We start from the raw sequence: 18,642 nt of genomic DNA on the forward strand, positions 1-18,642 counted from the left end.
TTGTGCTGTTGCGTCAACAGCTGCTGCATTGACTGACAACACTATGTAATAAAAACTAGATGTGAAGGGCAGAAATATTGAATGTGTGTTATGATTCTGTTTAAAATTGAGAAGAAATTGTCAAAATATTTCGATTTACTTTTACTGCAACTTGTCTTAATCAAAGTTCATTTGTTACAAAGCCTATCTCATGTACAATTTTATGAATAATTGTAAAGTAGTTGTTAGAAAACGGTTCTCCGATCAGATTCAAATAATATTTTTAGATAGGAATAACTGAAGGACTAACAAACTATTTCTTGGTCATTTTGTCAATTTTGTTTTTTTAACAATTAACCATTCAATTTAATATCAGATGAACAAAAAGTTATTATAACACATTTAACATTATTTTTAAGGGAACAATGTTCTTTGTTAAGCTCTTCAAATGATGAATCCTTTAAAGATAGATCTTGTCAATTTTGTTGTTTATCTTTAATTTGGATATCAATCTAAACAAAACTGTTATTGCAACAAATTTAACATATTCTCTACACGAACAATGGTTTTTTGTGTCAGGTGTCTGCCAGAAAATGAAACCTTTATGGAATCTTAGTACATTCAACTGCTCCCAAGTTTTTATTGCATAGTGCGAAGACTGAAGTAATGTCTGTGTGTGTAAATGTTGTCATTCTTTTGTGTTCGCCTATCCATTTGTTTTTGGGGCTTTCATCAAAACGTTCTTTTGTCTTTTGTGTTCTTTTTTTTATTGTTTTAGTTTGTAACGCCCGCAATTCGCTTGAAACCTGGTGAATCCAGTGATAGTGGCTTTTGCTCATCGCCAGCGCTAACAACACAGGTTTTCATTTAATTCTCTAGTTTTTTTTTTAATTCAACTTTAATTTTGTTTGCCAAAAAAAAAGATGATTATTAATTATTGTGTCTTGTGCAATTATCGCTTTATGTTATTCATTTACTAATTGTCACTTTCGACAGGTTTCGAATGCCACCAACCAGACGCACGCTGTATCTACTTGGCCGCCACATTCCCAGGATGCTGTGGACGCGCTGCCACCGACTGCTGATCGTCCGCATACGATTTCAACCACCTATGAGAAGGGTCATCAGCGTCCGCCATTGACTGTCTACACGTTCCAGAATCCCGAGACCATACACGAGTCCAACAGCAGCGGCAGCCTCATACCCGCAACGGTGCCGACTGGCAACGGTTCCGCCTCGGGTCAGAATACGCCGGCAACACAGAAATCGCCGGCAGCATCGCTCAGTCGTCCTCCATTGCCAGTGGTAAGCATCGGTTTTTGGGGAGTTCTTTTTGTGTTTTGTTAGTGATTAAGTTGTTTCTCGTTAACATTTGCTGTGTGGCAACAATCGAAATGTAAATACTGCGTGTATAGAAGCCGGCACATGTGGTAAGTGGCAGCGTAGTTCTCTTAAATCCTAGACCTAGACGCGCTCATTTGCATGCGCTCATCAGCTAATGTCCCAAGCTACTTCAACCCAGTTGCCAATTAGTCAGTCGTCGTCATTGTCTCATCTACAACTACTTATATTTCAATACAATTTTGTCGCAAACTGTCTGCTAATTGTGTTCCTATTGCAGCGCTGTTCGTCGCTGGAGCGTCCGTTGTCGGCGCAGAGCAATCATCGCCAGAACAGTGGCCAGAATCTGCTGCAGCGTCAGTGCCCCTCACCGATTCCGGCTCATATCACGAAAGGTAAGAAAATTGTTACAAAATCTCTCATTGTACATCATCTTGTGTTTTATTTGTTGTGTCCTTGTGTGCACGCTTCAATGCCTAATCCATCGAGTCTCTTACTAATCTCCATTTGTCTTATTGTGCTACTCTTTCTCTCTTTACCCTGAACAACATCCCAACACCAACACGATCACCATGCGCATGCTTTGTCCAACGTTCATGTTAATGTCCAAACACAGAGCTGTCAGCAGCACATCATGCACAACAACAACAGCAGCAACAGCAACAACAGCAGCAATCACAGCCACAGCAACCACAAACCCCGCCTACCTATGCTAACCTATCTGAGCTGGCGGCAATCAAACTAACTAATCAGCAACAGTCACAGCAGCAACAGCAACCACAGACACAGACACAGACACAACAGCAGCAGCAGCAACAACATCAACCATTGTTGCAGCAACAAAGCAGCATTGATTCGATTTGTTCGCAGCATTCGAATGACTCTTCGACAAGTTCGTTGCAGCAACAGTTGCTGCAGCATCAGCAATCGCAGCAAGCGCACATCAGCAACAGCAGCAGCAGCCTCAATCATCAGCAGCAACAGCAACAACAGCAGCAGCAATCAGTACATGGCAGTGGCCTTGGCACACGCTCCCATTCCATATCGTCGTCGGTGTCCACAAGCACAGCCTCATCGTTGCACTCGCATCCATCCTTTGACTCGGCTGTGGCCGCCTCGCTTGTGGGCTGTGTTGCTGGTGGTGGCGGGCATACAAACAACACCAATACCAACACCAACACAAGCACCACAACGCCCTCGAGCGGCTGCTCAACGCCACAGAATCACTATTCACCACTGTTAACCAACTCACCCACGTCCACTGCTGCAGGTACTCCAAGCGGCGGCAGCATTGCCAGCGGTCTCGGTCTCGGCTTCGTCTATCAGGTCAGCTCACCCACGCCCCCCGCCTCCGCCAACTCCACCACCGATGTGCTAAAGATCACCGAGCCAGGACAATCGACGACGGCCGAAGCCAACGAAACCAGCGAGAGCGATGAGCGTTCCCGTGCCTCGGTGCTGCAGAAGGCATCCATGTTTGAGAAGCAGGCGGCAGCCGCTGCAGCAGCTCCAATCCCCACAACTATAGCTGCAGCTGTAGCTGGCGGTGGAGGAGGAGTAACAACCGGAGCAGTTGGCGGAGTCATTGGTGGCGTTGCTCGACGCTCGGAGGAACTGCGCGCTGTGGAGCAACAGGAAATGGGTAAGTCAAGTAGAGAGCACAACAACAGCACTCGACATGCACTCAATTCGGGGGGAGGAGGAGTACAGCCAACTCCACTCTTCGTGCACAGTTCAATACTTCGTCTTGTTTCCCCCTCGACAATTGTTTTGAACCCTGCCTTGTCCTCCCCTCCCCGCCCCTACCAATCAAACTACCTACCTACATACCTCTTTGACCCTTTGTGATTTGCTATATTTAACCCGATTTATCTTTTTTCTGTTTTTGTTTTCTTTTTTCCCACCACATTTCTCTCATTTGGTTTTTTTGTTGTTGTGTATTTCTCACACACATAAAAATCAACACACACACCCAAACACACACACACTCTGACAACAAATTGTAAATTATTCCAAAAACAATTTCGTTTAATTTCGCGCAATATTTCGTGAACTTTTGCACCACACAAAAAAAAAAAAACACCACAACACAAAATTGCCTTTTGATAATTAGACAAATCTTTCGAAGACTCGATTCAAGCACTTAACAATTTAATTGGCGAATTAGACTCTTTTCAACGTGAGATCGATGAGGGCAAGGGCAAGCAGCAGCAGCAGCAACAGCACAGCAGCAACATCAACAGCAACAACAACATCAGTGGCAACAATAGCAACAGCGGCAGCAACAACAACAACAGCAGCAACAGCGGTGCCAGCAGCAACACCAGCAACGACAACAACAACTGCAACACTGATCTCCTGCTTCCCAGCAGCAACATCGACTGCTGTGCCATCAGCAACCAGACGAATTCCAGTGGCTGTGGCACCGATATCTCCGACACGACGTCGGAGGAACTGGCCGGCGAGGAAGGTAGTCTGGCAGCAGCCAGGCGTCATCAGCAACTGGGTGCCAGCGACTCGGAGCTGAGTCGTTGCTATGTGAGCGAGACGAGTTCGCTGACCGGCGGCATACTGGCCGGTGGCTATGAGAATCCCACGTTCGCGCACTTTGCCGCCAATCGTGATGATCCCTACAATGGCAGCGGCAATGGCAGCGACAGTCGATCGCTGTACGCCTCGGCGGCCGACAGCATTTCATTGGCCGCATCGGACAGCGTGTGCCTGAGCCAGCAGCCGCGACATGCGTATGTGGACAATTGCAGTGATGGCGGCAGCGCTGTCGTTGTGATCTATGACCATCAGATACCCAATACGCCGGACATTGAGTTTGTCAAGCAGAACTCAGAGATTGTGCTGTTGCGCACCAAAGATCCGCAGCAATTGCAGTTGCACGAGATGCGCGAGCTGCAACAGTTGCCCGACAATTTGGCTGGCTCACCCGAGTCGCCCGATGCCGCTTCTGGCGGCGGAGTTGGAGGCGGTGGCCGTTTACAGCCGGCCACAGCAACTGTGGCGCCGGCCAAGCAACGCCTCTCGTCGTTTCGGGCATCCAGCGAGCAACAGCTGCAGTTGCTGGGACGCGCTAGTCCACAACACAGAGGTACGGATAAGCTTAGAGTTAGTGAAGAGCAACGGCAACAGCCACAGCAACCGCAACCACAACAACAGCAGCAACAGCAACAGTTGCTAAGCGATAGCAGCAGTAATGTTGCTGGTGCCGTGCGGCGCAAGCTGCCGCCAAAGCCCATCAGCCTGAGCATATTTAATGGGCCAGCGCTAGATGCGGCCAGCAGCAACAGCAGTAAGCCAGTGATACCTAGAAAGTTTGACTTTAAGGCCGACTTAGATGCCAAGATACGCCAGCAGAAACAGAAAGTGCAGCAGCAATTGCAGCAGCAGCAGCAGCAACAACAACAGCAGCTCAACAGTCCACAACAAGATCAGCAGCAGCAACAATCACCACAACAACACTCACCACAGTCGCCCCAAAACGCCAACACAGCAACAACAACAACAGCAACATCAACAGCAAACTGTAATGTCACTAATAAACCTGCCGTTATTGCAAGCGCAAATGCATCCGCATCCATAAACCAAAATCATAGAATGCCAAATCAAACATCATTATCATCATCAGCAACATCCAATCATGCGCCATACAAAACGCCCACAACAACAGCAACATTCTCATCACCAACATCAAATGCATCTGCATCACCATCATCATTATCAGCAAGTTCTCCTGGGGCCAAATTGTCATTGCCATCATTATCATCATCATCCGCATTATCAGCAACTGCGCTGCCTCCGCCCCATGTGCCCGCTAAGCCAACGTCCACGCCCACGCCAACAACAACAACAACTACACCACAACTTCCACCACCCACAACCAATTCATATGCGTGCTCCAATCTCAATGCCAATGCCAATGCCAATCCCCAAGCCAAACCGTGCATAACGCCAAGGCCGGCATCGCTGTCGGGTTCGTTTTACTTTTCTTTTTGTTGATTTTCATTTTTGCAAAATATTCTTCACTCCTTTAAGTTGATTATTTTGTTTAACAATCGATTATTTCTCGTTTTTTTCTCTCTCTCTCTGCTTCCGTCTCATCATCTACCTTTTTGGCTTTGGTTTACCTCACGTTCGATTCGTTTTGGTTCTAATATTTATATACGAATATTATTATGTGTTTCTTCATTGTGTTGTCTTAACCTTTCGCTTTTGTTTCCTAACTTGATGCTTTAACTCCCCCAACACTCAATGCATATAATCACCACTCACTCATTCACTCATAGCAGCAACCACAGCAAGCTAAGGTCATAAAAGTATAAAAGAAAATTATTGTTTTAAACGGACAAATTTCACTAAATACATTATATTCATATGATCTTAGCTGTACACACACACACAGCACGTTAACTGCAACTAATTGCGACACAGCTTCACACTAATCAGGCTTAACTAATTTCCGGAACTACTTTTGATCAACTACTACTGCGATCAACCAATTTACTAAGCTTATACTTGTGTGGTTATTCATCGTCTTTGGTGTAGGGTATTTTGAATGGGAACTCACTTCAATGTTGTGCTAACAGTTCAAGTATCCGAGAGATACTCCTTTGTATTAGTTTAGTAGCAACTACTAGCAAATAAAACTCGTCGTCTTCTAACTGGTATCTGGTGTGCGTGTGTCCTCAACTGTGTACATATTTGTACTATATACATGTATAATTGTTATTAACTTTGAACATCCAAAAGTTTTGCTTTCACTTGTTAATCGACTTTGCTACATTTCACAGGAGGAGCAGGAGGCGGAGGAGGAGGAGCAGCAATGGGCAGCTCAGCACGCATCGCACGTCGTTCATCCATTAATCAGGCCAAGCCGCCGCCACCGGTGAGACGCAGTTCATCGGTGACTCCCAGTCCCAACAATGTCGGGGTAAGTTTTCGACCAGTTATTAAATTTTTTTGTTTTTGGTTAAATAAGATACATTCACTTAATTAAGTTAGTGCTTAAGCTCGAGTTAAGTTAGGCGACAGGTAAGAGGAAGGCCAAAACGATTGATTGATTGCGTGATTAATCGATCTTGCCACACAACAAGAACAACAACAACACAAGTTTCTGTTTCTTTGTTTCGCTTATGTTGTTGATTTCGTTTCTCACTTATGATTTTAATGATGCACCAAATGCAACAGCAGCCGCAGCATCAACAGCATAGCAGCAGCAACCACACCTCTCACGCATATCAGCAACAGTCGCTATCGCTGAGCAACTCTAGCGAGCATTTGCCGCCGCCGCCGGCTTTTATGCTGGAGGCAACAACAGCATATTCCACATCGCCCACGCCGCCAGCAGCGATGCCCAGCTCAGCGCTCAAGGTGTCGGAGACAGTGCGTGCTCTGGCCGCCATGCGGCATCAGCCTGCCTCGCCTGTTGCACTGCGTCGCATGCATCAGCAGCAGCAGCAACAACAATTGCAACAACAGCAGCAACAGTCTTTATTGCAGGTGTGTGCTCATCTATTGGCTACGGGCTTTGAACTCTTCTGTTTACTATGATTTCTTTACATTTTTTATTTCCATTTGCTTTGCCTTATCACAACGAAAACACACACACACACACACACTTGCCAATTAACTGACATCACAGCCCATGCACAAGCCCTCCCCCAACGACGATGCTGAATATGAAGCTTATTATAATTCCTATATGGAGCTGCATGCATATGCTCAAGCCCTGCCACCTCAACAGCAGCAGCAGCAACATCAGCAACAACAACAACAACAACAACGCTTTGCGCAGCAACATCATACGTCACATCAAACACATCATCATAATCATCATGAGCAGCTGCCGCCAACACCGCCTCCATACCATGGGCCACCACAGGTAGATGCCGCCGTAAGTGCAACAACATTCAGTTGACTGCGCCACTAACCAAGCTGAGCTGCAACTAAGCAACTGCAACTGCGTTTAACAACTGCCCTTCGCTCATCGTGCCCACTAATCGTTCTAATTTGTCTGCTTAGTTTAGTTGTAATAATACCATTTAGCTTAGTTTATCATGCATACCAACAACATCTCGTTCTAGATGGAGATGCATAGCTAACACATATATTTAATTCTCGTTCGCATTTTAATTTATATTGCCTTTTATTGTTCTTCTTTCTCTCATGCACACGCGCACACACAATTCACGCAGTCGTTCCGCACTTCATCGCCTAGTGGCAGCATCTATGCGCAACCCAAACTGGTGAACAACATGTCCAGCTTTCGCACCAGCAGCCCCAGCCCAAATGGCCATGCCCATCCACTGCCACCAACACAGCCCAAGGCGAATCCGAATCTAATTGCACAGCTCAATGCACGGCTCAACAGCAAGCAGCAACAGCAACAGCACCAACAACAACAGCAGCAGCAACATGTTGCCGAGGGCATTTATGGCAACGCTGGTGGAGTAGGAGTAGGAGGAGGTGAATCCATTTACATGCGTGGCGGCAATGGTTTGTCCATGTCACAGCAGCAGCAACAGCAGCAACACTACGACGGTAAATCTGAACATAAACTTGCACAACAGCAACATAGAATTTATGCTAGTTTCGGCACATCATCTGCATCTGCATCTTCATCGACAGCCGCAACGCCTGCAGCATTGACAAACAATGCTGCAGCTGCGGCTGCAACAACTTCTAACTCTTCCACCTCCTCTTCATTCAATGCTTTGCCACATTTTCCGCTATCATCATCCACATCATCGTTGCTCTCTAAAGTCAGTTCATTTTCAAACTCAACGTCATCAACAACGACAGCCAACAATGCATCGCATTATCAGCCGCCACAAGCGCCAATTGCAGCTGCCGCCGCCGCTGCAGCAGCAGTAAATAGCAAAGATTTTGGCAACTTTTCAAATTCGTTTACAAAAAATTCAGCAGCTGCGCAAGCAACAGCAAACATGCGACAACACCAACAGCTGCAACAGCAACAACAGCAACATTATACATGTCCACCACCGCTTGAAGATCCGCCACCGCCGCCCATTTATTCAGCAACCATGCCCAAGAAAATGGCACGCCCCAGTGTTGGGCACAGCAACAGCAACAACATGGGCAACCATTTGGTCAATGCATATGCTGCTGCCTCCAACAGTGCCACGTTGCCCAAAAACATATTGCAGCAGCAACGCTTGCAGCAACAACAACAGCAGCAGCACCAGCACCAGCAGCAACTGCAACAGCAGCAACTACAACAGCAGCAATATCAACAGCCAACAGGCATCAACGTTGGCAATGGGCATGCTAATCAGCGACCTCCGATGCCGCTGCCGCAGCAGCAGCAACAACAGCGACAGCCACCCATACCATCGCGTCATTCCAGTGTGCAGCAAAAGATATTCGTTTCAACGAATCCATTCATTCAAACCACAGCCGTCAAGTTTCATTCGCCATCGTCGGTGCACTCGACGCCAGCTGCCTCGCCCACCTGTGGCTCGCCCGCATCATCGGCAACTATGGCCAGCATTTATGGCACCACGGCACGTGGCGGTGCTGCACACCATCAGCAGCAGCAGCAGCAATACCATCATCAGCAACAGCAGCATCAACAGCAGCAGCAGCAACAACATTATTATCGCGATGTTGCTGGCGGCAACAGCAATGGCGGCGTTTATTATGCCAGCCACAATAACGCCCATGCCCACGGACACTCGAACGCCCACGCACACGCCAATGCCAACGCAAATGTGAACGCGAATGCGAATGCGAATGCGCATACGCCCCATATGCCCCATGTCCAGGCACATCATTCAAGTGAGCGCGCGTTTGATTTGATATGATTTGATTGCAAGTTGTTCAGCGGAGTTTATTTGTTCGTTCTTTCAGTTTTTCATTTCTTGTTGCTGACATGTGGATAATTGAATTTTTAATTCCTTGCATTTTTCTTTAGTTTCTTTTTTTATCTTTTGTTGTTTTCATGATGTTGCGCGCCGTCGAATGAAATTCTTTTTTTTTTTGCAAATTGCATGATGCTTTTGTTGTTCTTTGTTTTTGATTTTCAACTTTCGATTTGAATTTGGATTGTAAATAAATGAAATTAAACAATGATGTATCAGAAAGTGTTGCCAATTAACCTTAACGAGCGTCTCCAGCGAAGGAACAGGATAAGAATTTCATCTCATTTCTTGACCTGATCACCTGACCAACTGCTGTTGCCGTCTGTTCGATGAAGCAACTGGCAACAGCGACTTTCACATCAACTTTTAAAACATTTCATTGCACCCCTTTCTTAATTCTACTACTGTTTATACTCGGCAACCGTTTATTTTGGTTTTATCTATTTTTTCTTTCAAATAATAAATCGTTTGCATATATCAACAAAATTCTTAACTCATTCTTAAACTTTGTCACATCGCACACACACACATCTCAACACAAACAAATTCTTATGAAAACATTTGTCAAACATTCGTTTGCTTCTTTTTCTTTTATATGTGCGCTTTGTGCACCAAACAAATACACACATTCCAAACGCTATTCGATTCGAAACCGCATAGACTATGCCACAAGCACCAATATCGAAAAGACTGGCAGCATACGTGCCAAGACCAAGGCTGAATTTCTCGAGAATCTCAATGCGAAGTTGGCCAAGCAGGGCATGTCTGGACGTGCATTTGCAGTGCGAAATCTGATCAATAGCAAGGCCCTGGTAAGTACTACAAGGCATCCATTACATTTCTGCGAGATATCCCACTGTCTCTCTATCTCTCATTCATTCCTCGTCTCAATGATCTATTTGTGCTGTGTTGTGCCACTTAGATGTATCAAAATCCACAAAATCTATCGCGTCCCAGTGCACAATATCGTAGACCACCCACCTATCCCAACTCCAGCACTTGTGATGAACAGTGTTAAGGTATTTTGTCTTTGTTTGTTTTGTGTTTTCTGTTCATGTTTTGTTTTGTTTATTGCGTTTTGTTCATGTTTGTCTCGTCCTAGCGGAGACACCTAATCCCTTCCCCAAAAAGTGCCAAGCATTAACTAATTATGTATACTATTTCTGTATACAGTGCCAAAGCTTGTTTAAGATTAATGTAGCTGCAATTTTAATCGCATTTAATTTTTACACTTCCAGCCGGATCCACGTATATGTCATGAGTCGTTGATGGATCAGATAAAACGAGGCGCGACCCTGAAGAGGAATCAGAAAATCAACGATCGCAGTGCGCCCAAAATACATTAATTATTAATTTAGCAAACGAATATTATTTATTATTAATCCAAATTTAACTATGAGGCGGCATCGCCTGCTCGATTGCAGGTCGCAGAGTTTAGTTTGAAACTAAGAAACTCGTATATACAATATAAAACTTAAACTACATACGATAATACGATACATATGATAAATATGCGCATACAGAATACAACAAAATGAATACTACAAATATATTTATACATAAAACAACAAAAAACAAAAGAAAGAAAGAAAGAAAATCAAAAAGGGTTTTGGAAAATTCTCTAGTTGCAAACGTTGAAATAACATTTGGTATTTCTTTTGATTTTTCCTTAATATATGCCCATTAATATATATAAATATACATTTATTTAAATTATATTTAAATGTATTTTAAGTAACACTTTGTTTTGTTAAGTGAAATGTGAAAAGTGGAAGACAATTGAAGTTATGTTGGATTATTTTCATGGATTATTTATTTATAATTTCAACTCGAATTTACTATTAGTGAACCATAGTTGCTGCGCCCACTATTTAATATTATTTATAATTTCTCTATGTTTATGTACATATGTATGATTTAATTTACAATACAAAACTAATGTGACTCCCAATAAACGAACTTGTCGTATTCATCTATAATTATTGATTTGGATTTTATAATTTAATTGGCTTATTTTTATGAAGACCCCAAATTCAACTGCGAGTCAATTGAAAGGGACTGAGCATATTCGACAAAAACATTTACAATTATATTGATAAATAGCTATAGACGCTATAGACTTTATCTTAAGACACGCGCATAAATAGTTGATAGGAACTTAAAGACATCCCACTGTAACTGATTCTAACTTTTTATCTTATATCTCGAACTGCAAACTCTGCCAAGGATTCGGAATCGAATTCAGCGCTTAATCTTAGTGTGCTATATAGTATGAACGAGTTCATATCAAAGAAGCATTAAGCTATAAATATTTCAATTTGACTGAATCTTTTAATTGTGCTACTAAATAAATTGTCATTTAAAATGCAAAACTGAGTAGACTAGAGAGCAGTTTCTCAATTAAACTACAAAAATCTAATATACACATATATCATTTTCGTTCATATCAGTTTCGAAACAAGAAATACATAGAGCTATATCGACAGTTTTAACAGACATTTTATAGAGATTTTCGTTTTAACTATTGCATTCTTACAGCAAAATATAAGTATTACAAAATAACCACAAGTAAACAAAACTTGTTGATAGCATTTACATATTTCTAACATTTGATATTATACTCGAAAAAAAGTTCTATGGCTAGTTAACAGACTTTTTAAATATTTACAAAATATTTTGTATATACGCTTTTTTAAGGCTTCAATTGTAATCAATAACTAATCTAACTATTGACATCCATTGGTCTATTGCAAAACGTCGTATCGTAATCAAAATGGCAATAACTAAGCTACATACCCCATTAGTATTTAAAGCATAAACAGAATCTAAATATACAAATACATACATATATAGATATATTGTATACATACACAACACACTTGGGGTCTACACACATCCATACATATATATTTTTTGGCGATCATCTCTATACACGCATACATACTTAACAAAACAAAAGTTAATTAACAAATACAATTATTTACAAATCTAAATGTTAATCTTAATGTGTTTCCGTGTGTTTATTGCAAAAGCAAAAGCAACCGCTAACTAATAATTCATATACAAAACAAATACATCAAGTTGTAATGCGTATTTTTGAATTCATTTGCATTTAGGACATGAGAAACAATAATACATACAATAAATGTAAAAGCATAAAATGTAACAATTTCTTTTATTTCGTCTTGCTAAAGAACAAATCCTCTGTGTTCTGATAGTAGAGTTCGGCCAATTTCTCCTTGGGCTCCTGCTTAATTCCCGCTATTGCCTCCAGTACTTGACTGCAATTAAAAACGATATGAATAATAATAATAAGATTACAATTAAAATAGAGATACACTCACGTAATCTGACAGGGTTCGTTGCGACCATCTATCAATGTCTCCGCGGTCCATTTTTCCTTCTTTTTAACAGTCGGAAACTTGGTGGACACGTGCTTGTGACTAGCATGAGAGGGACGAATGCCGCACCAAGGACAATCAGTTTCCAGCATTATCCGATCATTGGGCAGTTGTCGTACCACTTCAACGTTTTCTTCTGTTTTCAAAGAGCAACCATTCAAACCAATGTAGAGGCCACCGAATGCCAGTATGCTCTGCGCCTCCTCTAGTGTGCCAGTGAAGCTGTGCACCACGCCTCCACCACAGGCTTTCAGTTTATCTCTATTACGTTCTAATATAGCCATAAAGTCCTCGTTGGCGTTCCGCATATGCAAGAATAATGGCAATTTAAATTCTTCGGCTAAGCTCAGCTGCTTCTCAAAGTATTGCTTTTGTGTTTCTTTGTCACAGAAGTGCAGACGATCATAGTCCAGACCGCATTCTCCAACAGCGACAACTTTCTGTGGATTCGCTTTGATTCTGGAGCGCAGCTCATTGTAGTATTGCTCTGGTTCTGCCACGAATTCACCACAGCGTGTGGGATGCGCGCCCACTGTTGTGACGAGCCTCTCTGTAAAGGAATTTATTGGAATTTCATTTAGATAATGTTTTTTCTTGCTACTTGCCATCTTTGGCTACCAGTTCCAGAGCTTCGTCCACGTCGCTCACGCATCCAGATGTGACTATCAGCTTTTGCAGTCCATGTTGCCACGCGCGATTCAAAACAATGTTGAGGTCAGCCTGGTGCTTGGTTGAGCCACCATAGCAGCCACGGAACATAGGATCCGTTAGATTTGCGCCAATATCTTATGAAGTAATGGTATTTAAGATTAATTGAATTTGTTTATGATTTGCGTTCACTTACCAATATATTTTAAAGCCATTCTGAAGTAATTCTGTGTAGAGCTGGATAAACAACGATTTTTAATAGCAAACATCGATGAGTGGTTCGCATTCAAATATTATTAATTAGTTAATAATTTCAATTTTTCCAATAATTCATACCTTTTTCTTTAAAACCTTATAAAAGCTGTTTTATTAAACGCCGGTGTGGGTGTGTGACCATTTCTTATATTTCGGAAATATACGTTTAAAAGCATGCGAGTTCTACTAAAATAAAGAAATTCCAAAAAGTGGTCACCTGGTTACTCTTCCCTCTTAGTACAGTATATTTCCAACGCGTGTAAAAAAGTCGAGTCACTTGATAGCTTTTTATTTGTTCGTTCCTCTAAATATCTTAACCTCGTTTTCCGCATCATTGTTGTTGTTTTTGGTGCGATCAGTAAGAACTAATCAAGTTTTCGTTAAACATATCTATTTTTGAAAATAGTACAACCTAAAAATGAGGAATTTACACGAAGTAACGGCATTTTCTTCCTAAGCAAACTTTGGTAAGTGACAGTAGATTAAAACTTTAGAAATACCGAAAACTACCAGATGTGCTTTTATAGCAAAAGTATATTAGGCCGTTTACACTGCACATTTAAAATACTGCTAAGTCAGCTATGAACCTGTTGTTCAACAGATGGCGGTGCTTACTCTATTGAGCATATTCTACAATACGTTGCTAAAATTGACGATAGATGGCGTAATTTTCTGTCAGTTTGAAATTTTAAATTGATGCGTATATTTCACATATTTAATAATTATAAATCGAAATTGGTATTATGAAATTGTAACGAATGGGACAATAATATTGTATGAATAGGACTTTAATATAGTCATGTTTGTTCTGCATCGAATACTGTTTACTCATTTTCATTTTAAAATAATTTAATTTATTATTATTTTGCCGAGGGTGTCGTTTTTCTGGAAATTTATTTCTCTATATAAATATAGATTATTTCATGCATGCTCAATTAATACTTGTAGTTTCATAAGTGTTGTTATTTGTATTTAATTTCAATTGACCCTTGCATAAAACAACAAGCATTAAGTACGTGTGACCTCAATGGAAAATGTTGCCATATATTTATGTTATAAACTGCAGTCATTAAATCGTTTAAGTCACTTTAATACGGAATCAATGCCAGAGAAAATTGCATTTGGCAATGTGCATAATATTAACTAATTAGGTCGCTGCGAAAGCTGTTTAGTGTTTCACGCATTCCGCCCAAAAGTTACTTCGAAATTCTCCCACATTTGCATAAATACGCAGCCATTCACTTAGCGAAGAAACATCGCGAACCATATGTGGCAATTTCATATTGTGATGTCCTGTGAATAAATCGCAGTTTTGGTGTGTATTGCTACCCATTTGGCATTAGGAGTTCAATTGATTTAAATGCAGTGGCATTTACATTTTCATTGCGTACGCTTTGGAATTTACTGCAAATGCAATTTATAATTTGAATAAAATTCCATTAGTTACTTTTAATGGATGCTGTGGCTAGCATACAATGTACTACTATACATTGCATGGTTACCATGCAAGCGGGAGATTCAGTTGGGTGGGTGGTCAGTTGTTTAATTGATTTAGTGGCTGCAATTGTTGATGCATTTTCCCAGCAACCTCGTCAGCGACAACAGCAGCAACTAAGCATCTATACATGCAATATATGGAGGTAATTTATAATGTAGTGCAACCAGATGATATAAACAGGTGACCAATCAGAGCGTGTCAGCTACAGTGCGGTTTATTTTAATGGCTTCGGTGCAAGTTTAATGTCAATTCAAATATAATTAGTCTATTTAACAGAGAGTAATTGCCAATCTAGGGCTACCAACAGAATTATATTTAAATCGCTTCTGGTATCCCATTGAATATATAAAAATATATATCATATTAAAACACATTTAGGTGATTTATTTTTTAATGGACACACTTAGTAGTTTTATTTGGTTTCAATTTAATATTTTAAAAATAAGTACATTTTCTCATTATTTCATATATTTAATCTCTGCTCTGTTTTGTTTTGTTTTTATATTTTATTGAATAAATTCAACTCGTTTTTTTGAGTTATTTTTTTCGGGTTTCTAGTTTTAAAGTTTCATTATGAACAATCGAATTACGTACACAAATATATATTTCAAAATTTGATTCTCATTTTTAACAAAATCTATAGATAATTAATTAGTTTCCTTTATGTTTTCTTGCCTGTCAACGATTAATGAGTATATATAGTATATATATAGATATATAACTGTAAAATGCTGATCGCCAAAGTGTTCCCGTTTGTCGCTGATATTTTTTTTGTTGGTTTTAGATAACTGGATAGTTTTTGATACATTCTTTTTGGGCTCATCAGATTTGTTGCTAGTTTCATTTAACTACATTTAATAACAATGTATAAACATATGCTGGTAGAAATTCTTTATATATATATATGTATGTATATATTGTAATATATTATCCTTACAATTATCATGCCTTAGCCTTAGCCTACATATAAGAACATATGTATGTCAATATGTATATGTATATTTTACTGGACGTCAGCCTCAATGCAAGCATCCAAAGGATATAACAAAAAACAAATAACCACAGGTTATTCCCTTATCCAGCTAAACCATTTATTCAATTTATTATTGAGTAAATCATTATCGTTAAATATTATTTCATCACAATTCACTTTGCATCTGCCGTATATTGATTAATTCATTTACAAAGCGCCCCAATCAACTAGCGCAGTTTTCTTTGGATTTCGGTCTGTTTGAAATAACTTCTATTTGCTATTTGCTAAGCATACCGAATAAAAACACCCACAAATCAAATATCAATTTGTTAGTAAATTGTTGCTTAAATAAATATGCACTCAATCGCATACACACAAACACACAAACACACGCATACATTCGCATATATCAATTGTTTAAAAAACATTTAGTTATTTGAGCTACTAAATAAACACCTATAGCTTCAGCTAATACTCATAGTTAATGCGATATTTTTAGTAAGTAGGTTTAATTTGATTGGCTCTTCATTTGGCAATATAAGCATGCACCCTGTATTATCCTTGAATATGTCTTAAGCTGTTGTCCTTTGTGCTGCGAAAGATATCATTTTCAATTGAAATCATCACAAATTATGCGCTACTAGCATAACGAGGACGAACATAAACATAAACACAAACATTAATTAGTATCTCGCTTTTGCATAATAAATTGTTTTGTTTATAGTTGCATATTACCATTTTCCTTTGGCTTGGGTTTTTTTCTTCTCTTGAAAATGGAAGAAAAGAAAATGCCGTAAATTGCTCAAAGATTTCTGTGCTTTCACTCTGTTTAAAAAAGGTCAACATGGGGTGCTGCTTCCCCCGTCTCCCCCCACCAAAGTCAAAGCGACTTGAGTGGCACGCGTTGCCAAAGAACTTGCAACCTGCAACGTAATCAAATCCTGCAACCACATTCAAATTGTAAGACTGCCATCAGCATTTTTCTAATTTGTTCTTTTGCTTAACAACTACATTTTTTAAAGATTTGAATACATTGTATTTAAATAATGCTAGTATACCAAACAATCTCACCAATCTAACTTACTCGACTACACTTGTTAATAATCTATTTTTAAAGCTATCGCAACATGCTCGTAATTAAATGATTATGAATAATTGTATTCAAAATAAAAAAACATAATTAACTTAGTATTCTTATGCTACACGCACACATAATCCGAGTTACTCCTATTATTTTATCATCAAAGGAACTGTATGATTTCGACTTTGTTCAAAGACTGTCGCATATCTTATAAATTCCACTCACAGATACACACACACACACATATACAAATTGCTATCTAATAGAAACGTAAATTTATGGCAAAATCAAATTGGCATTATAAAATCGATTCGTCGGTAATCCGAAGCTCACATACTCTACGACGCTTAATAACTAAAAGCAGAAGATTTGCTTTCACAAAAAAAAAAATAAAACCGAAGGACAGACTTTGATGAAGTTATAAAAATGACTTCAAATAAAACTGGTCCCATGCAAATAATGATGAGATTAGATTCTAATGTGCCTAATGCTTTTTGTTTCTTGTATCAATAATCTAACAAATTATTATCGATCCGCACATTGATTATAAACAACTAGAATACTCATACTTAGTTTTTTGTTCGCTTAGTTTGCATATTGAGCAAAATAACATATTTAAATTCACGATAATCGATATATTCTCATAATTATCTCATTTAAATTGTCAGTTGTTTTACTCGCGCAATAAACTTGACTTTATTATTATTAATAATAATTGTTATTTATCATAGTTAATATTAACTAACATGTATTTATGGCCAACACATTTATGCGCTTCATTTCACCATCGTTTGGCATCTGTATTTACTGCAAATTACAGTCATCGGATGCGTTGTTAATTTGCTGTTTGGTCTTGCGTGACGCACGTCGTATGAGTGATCTGTGAAAAGTCGGAATAAACAAACGATTGAGTATTGAGTAGTGAGTATTGGGGAGATATCATGCAAGCAATTTATTTATTCTGCTGCTGTTGTCTCACCTGGAACGTGGCTTTAATTTGGCTTCTGCACTGGTACTTGCCACATCGACGGCATCAACCAGATTCGATTTTTTATCACCGCCCACTGCGGGACTGTTCATGCGATTTTTATCTGCAAGCGAAACAAATAAAATTCTATTATTAAAATGTGTGCATATTTTCAATTTTGAATTCAACTGGTTGAGCAATTTAAACATCAACTCATATGCAAATAATATCAAATTATTATGATAACATTTTCTAAATTTTGTGTGTGTGATTCACGCATGACAATTTCCCCCAACACAGAGTGGTTACAAATATTATATATATGGCAATGCGAATATAAATATGAAAATCCAATTTCCAGGTTACATTGCAATGCTGATGGTTTTCTTCTTCCGTCCTTGTTGGCAATAATGCAGAGTAAAAGCCAAAGAGCCGCTCATCCGAGAGACGCAGTTACTGGCCTCAGCGTAATCAAAGGATATGGCAAGAAATTCAAACTCCATGTTTGGTAGCCAGGCAACTGACAATTCAGTGAAATACGGCTGCATCGATTTCTGGCAAAGTTACCTTCAGCAATTAGCTGATGCTGATGCGGGAGATGTCGAGAGAC

At 40.0% G+C, this 18,642-nt stretch overlaps 3 protein-coding genes across 29 annotated transcripts in view; 1 reads left to right on the top strand and 2 right to left on the bottom strand.

The window, feature by feature from the left end:
• LOC132793284 (myb-like protein I) overlaps positions 1–10,927 on the top strand; it is a 41,842-nt gene extending 30,915 nt beyond the window's left edge. Inside the window, exons 7-20 of one of the 27 annotated variants that reach the window (XM_060803056.1) lie at positions 758–838; positions 976–1,284; positions 1,395–1,409; positions 1,601–1,715; positions 1,937–2,962; positions 3,434–5,302; positions 6,120–6,259; positions 6,517–6,828; positions 6,971–7,222; positions 7,524–7,869; positions 8,251–9,126; positions 9,870–10,021; positions 10,132–10,228; positions 10,448–10,542. In XM_060803056.1, the coding sequence (XP_060659039.1) occupies positions 758–838; positions 976–1,284; positions 1,395–1,409; positions 1,601–1,715; positions 1,937–2,962; positions 3,434–5,302; positions 6,120–6,259; positions 6,517–6,828; positions 6,971–7,222; positions 7,524–7,869; positions 8,251–9,126; positions 9,870–10,021; positions 10,132–10,227 (5,589 nt within the window). In that variant the 3' untranslated portion in view covers position 10,228; positions 10,448–10,542. Of the gene's footprint in view, positions 1–757; positions 839–975; positions 1,285–1,394; positions 1,410–1,600; positions 1,716–1,936; positions 2,963–3,433; positions 5,303–6,119; positions 6,260–6,516; positions 6,829–6,970; positions 7,223–7,523; positions 7,870–8,250; positions 9,127–9,869; positions 10,022–10,131; positions 10,229–10,447 lie in introns of those variants that run through there. The other 26 variants (XM_060803052.1, XM_060803054.1, XM_060803055.1 and 23 more) reach the window with 26 other exon arrangements.
• Positions 10,928–12,285: 1,358 nt separating this feature from the next.
• LOC132793288 (deoxyribonuclease TATDN1) lies at positions 12,286–13,671 on the bottom strand. Its single transcript, XM_060803083.1, has 5 exons — positions 13,595–13,671; positions 13,455–13,495; positions 13,216–13,395; positions 12,554–13,160; positions 12,286–12,490 (listed from the first exon to the last, which is right to left on the bottom strand). Exons 2-5 carry the CDS (start codon positions 13,471–13,473, stop codon positions 12,385–12,387), a joined length of 912 nt encoding a protein of 303 aa, XP_060659066.1. The 5' UTR covers positions 13,474–13,495; positions 13,595–13,671; the 3' UTR covers positions 12,286–12,384.
• A 1,797-nt stretch (positions 13,672–15,468) lies between these two features.
• The window catches only part of LOC132793289 (GTP-binding protein Di-Ras2), a 38,764-nt gene continuing 35,590 nt past the window's right edge, over positions 15,469–18,642 (bottom strand). Inside the window, exons 6-7 of the mRNA XM_060803084.1 lie at positions 18,045–18,156; positions 15,469–17,945 (exon numbers count right to left, since the gene is read on the bottom strand). Of these exons, the coding sequence (XP_060659067.1) occupies positions 17,870–17,945; positions 18,045–18,156 (188 nt within the window). The 3' untranslated portion in view covers positions 15,469–17,869. The remainder of the gene's footprint in view (positions 17,946–18,044; positions 18,157–18,642) is intronic.

The sequence above is a fragment of the Drosophila nasuta genome, chromosome 3 (genome assembly GCF_023558535.2).
Source record: "Drosophila nasuta strain 15112-1781.00 chromosome 3, ASM2355853v1, whole genome shotgun sequence".
Taxonomy (NCBI): Eukaryota; Metazoa; Arthropoda; class Insecta; order Diptera; family Drosophilidae; genus Drosophila; species Drosophila nasuta.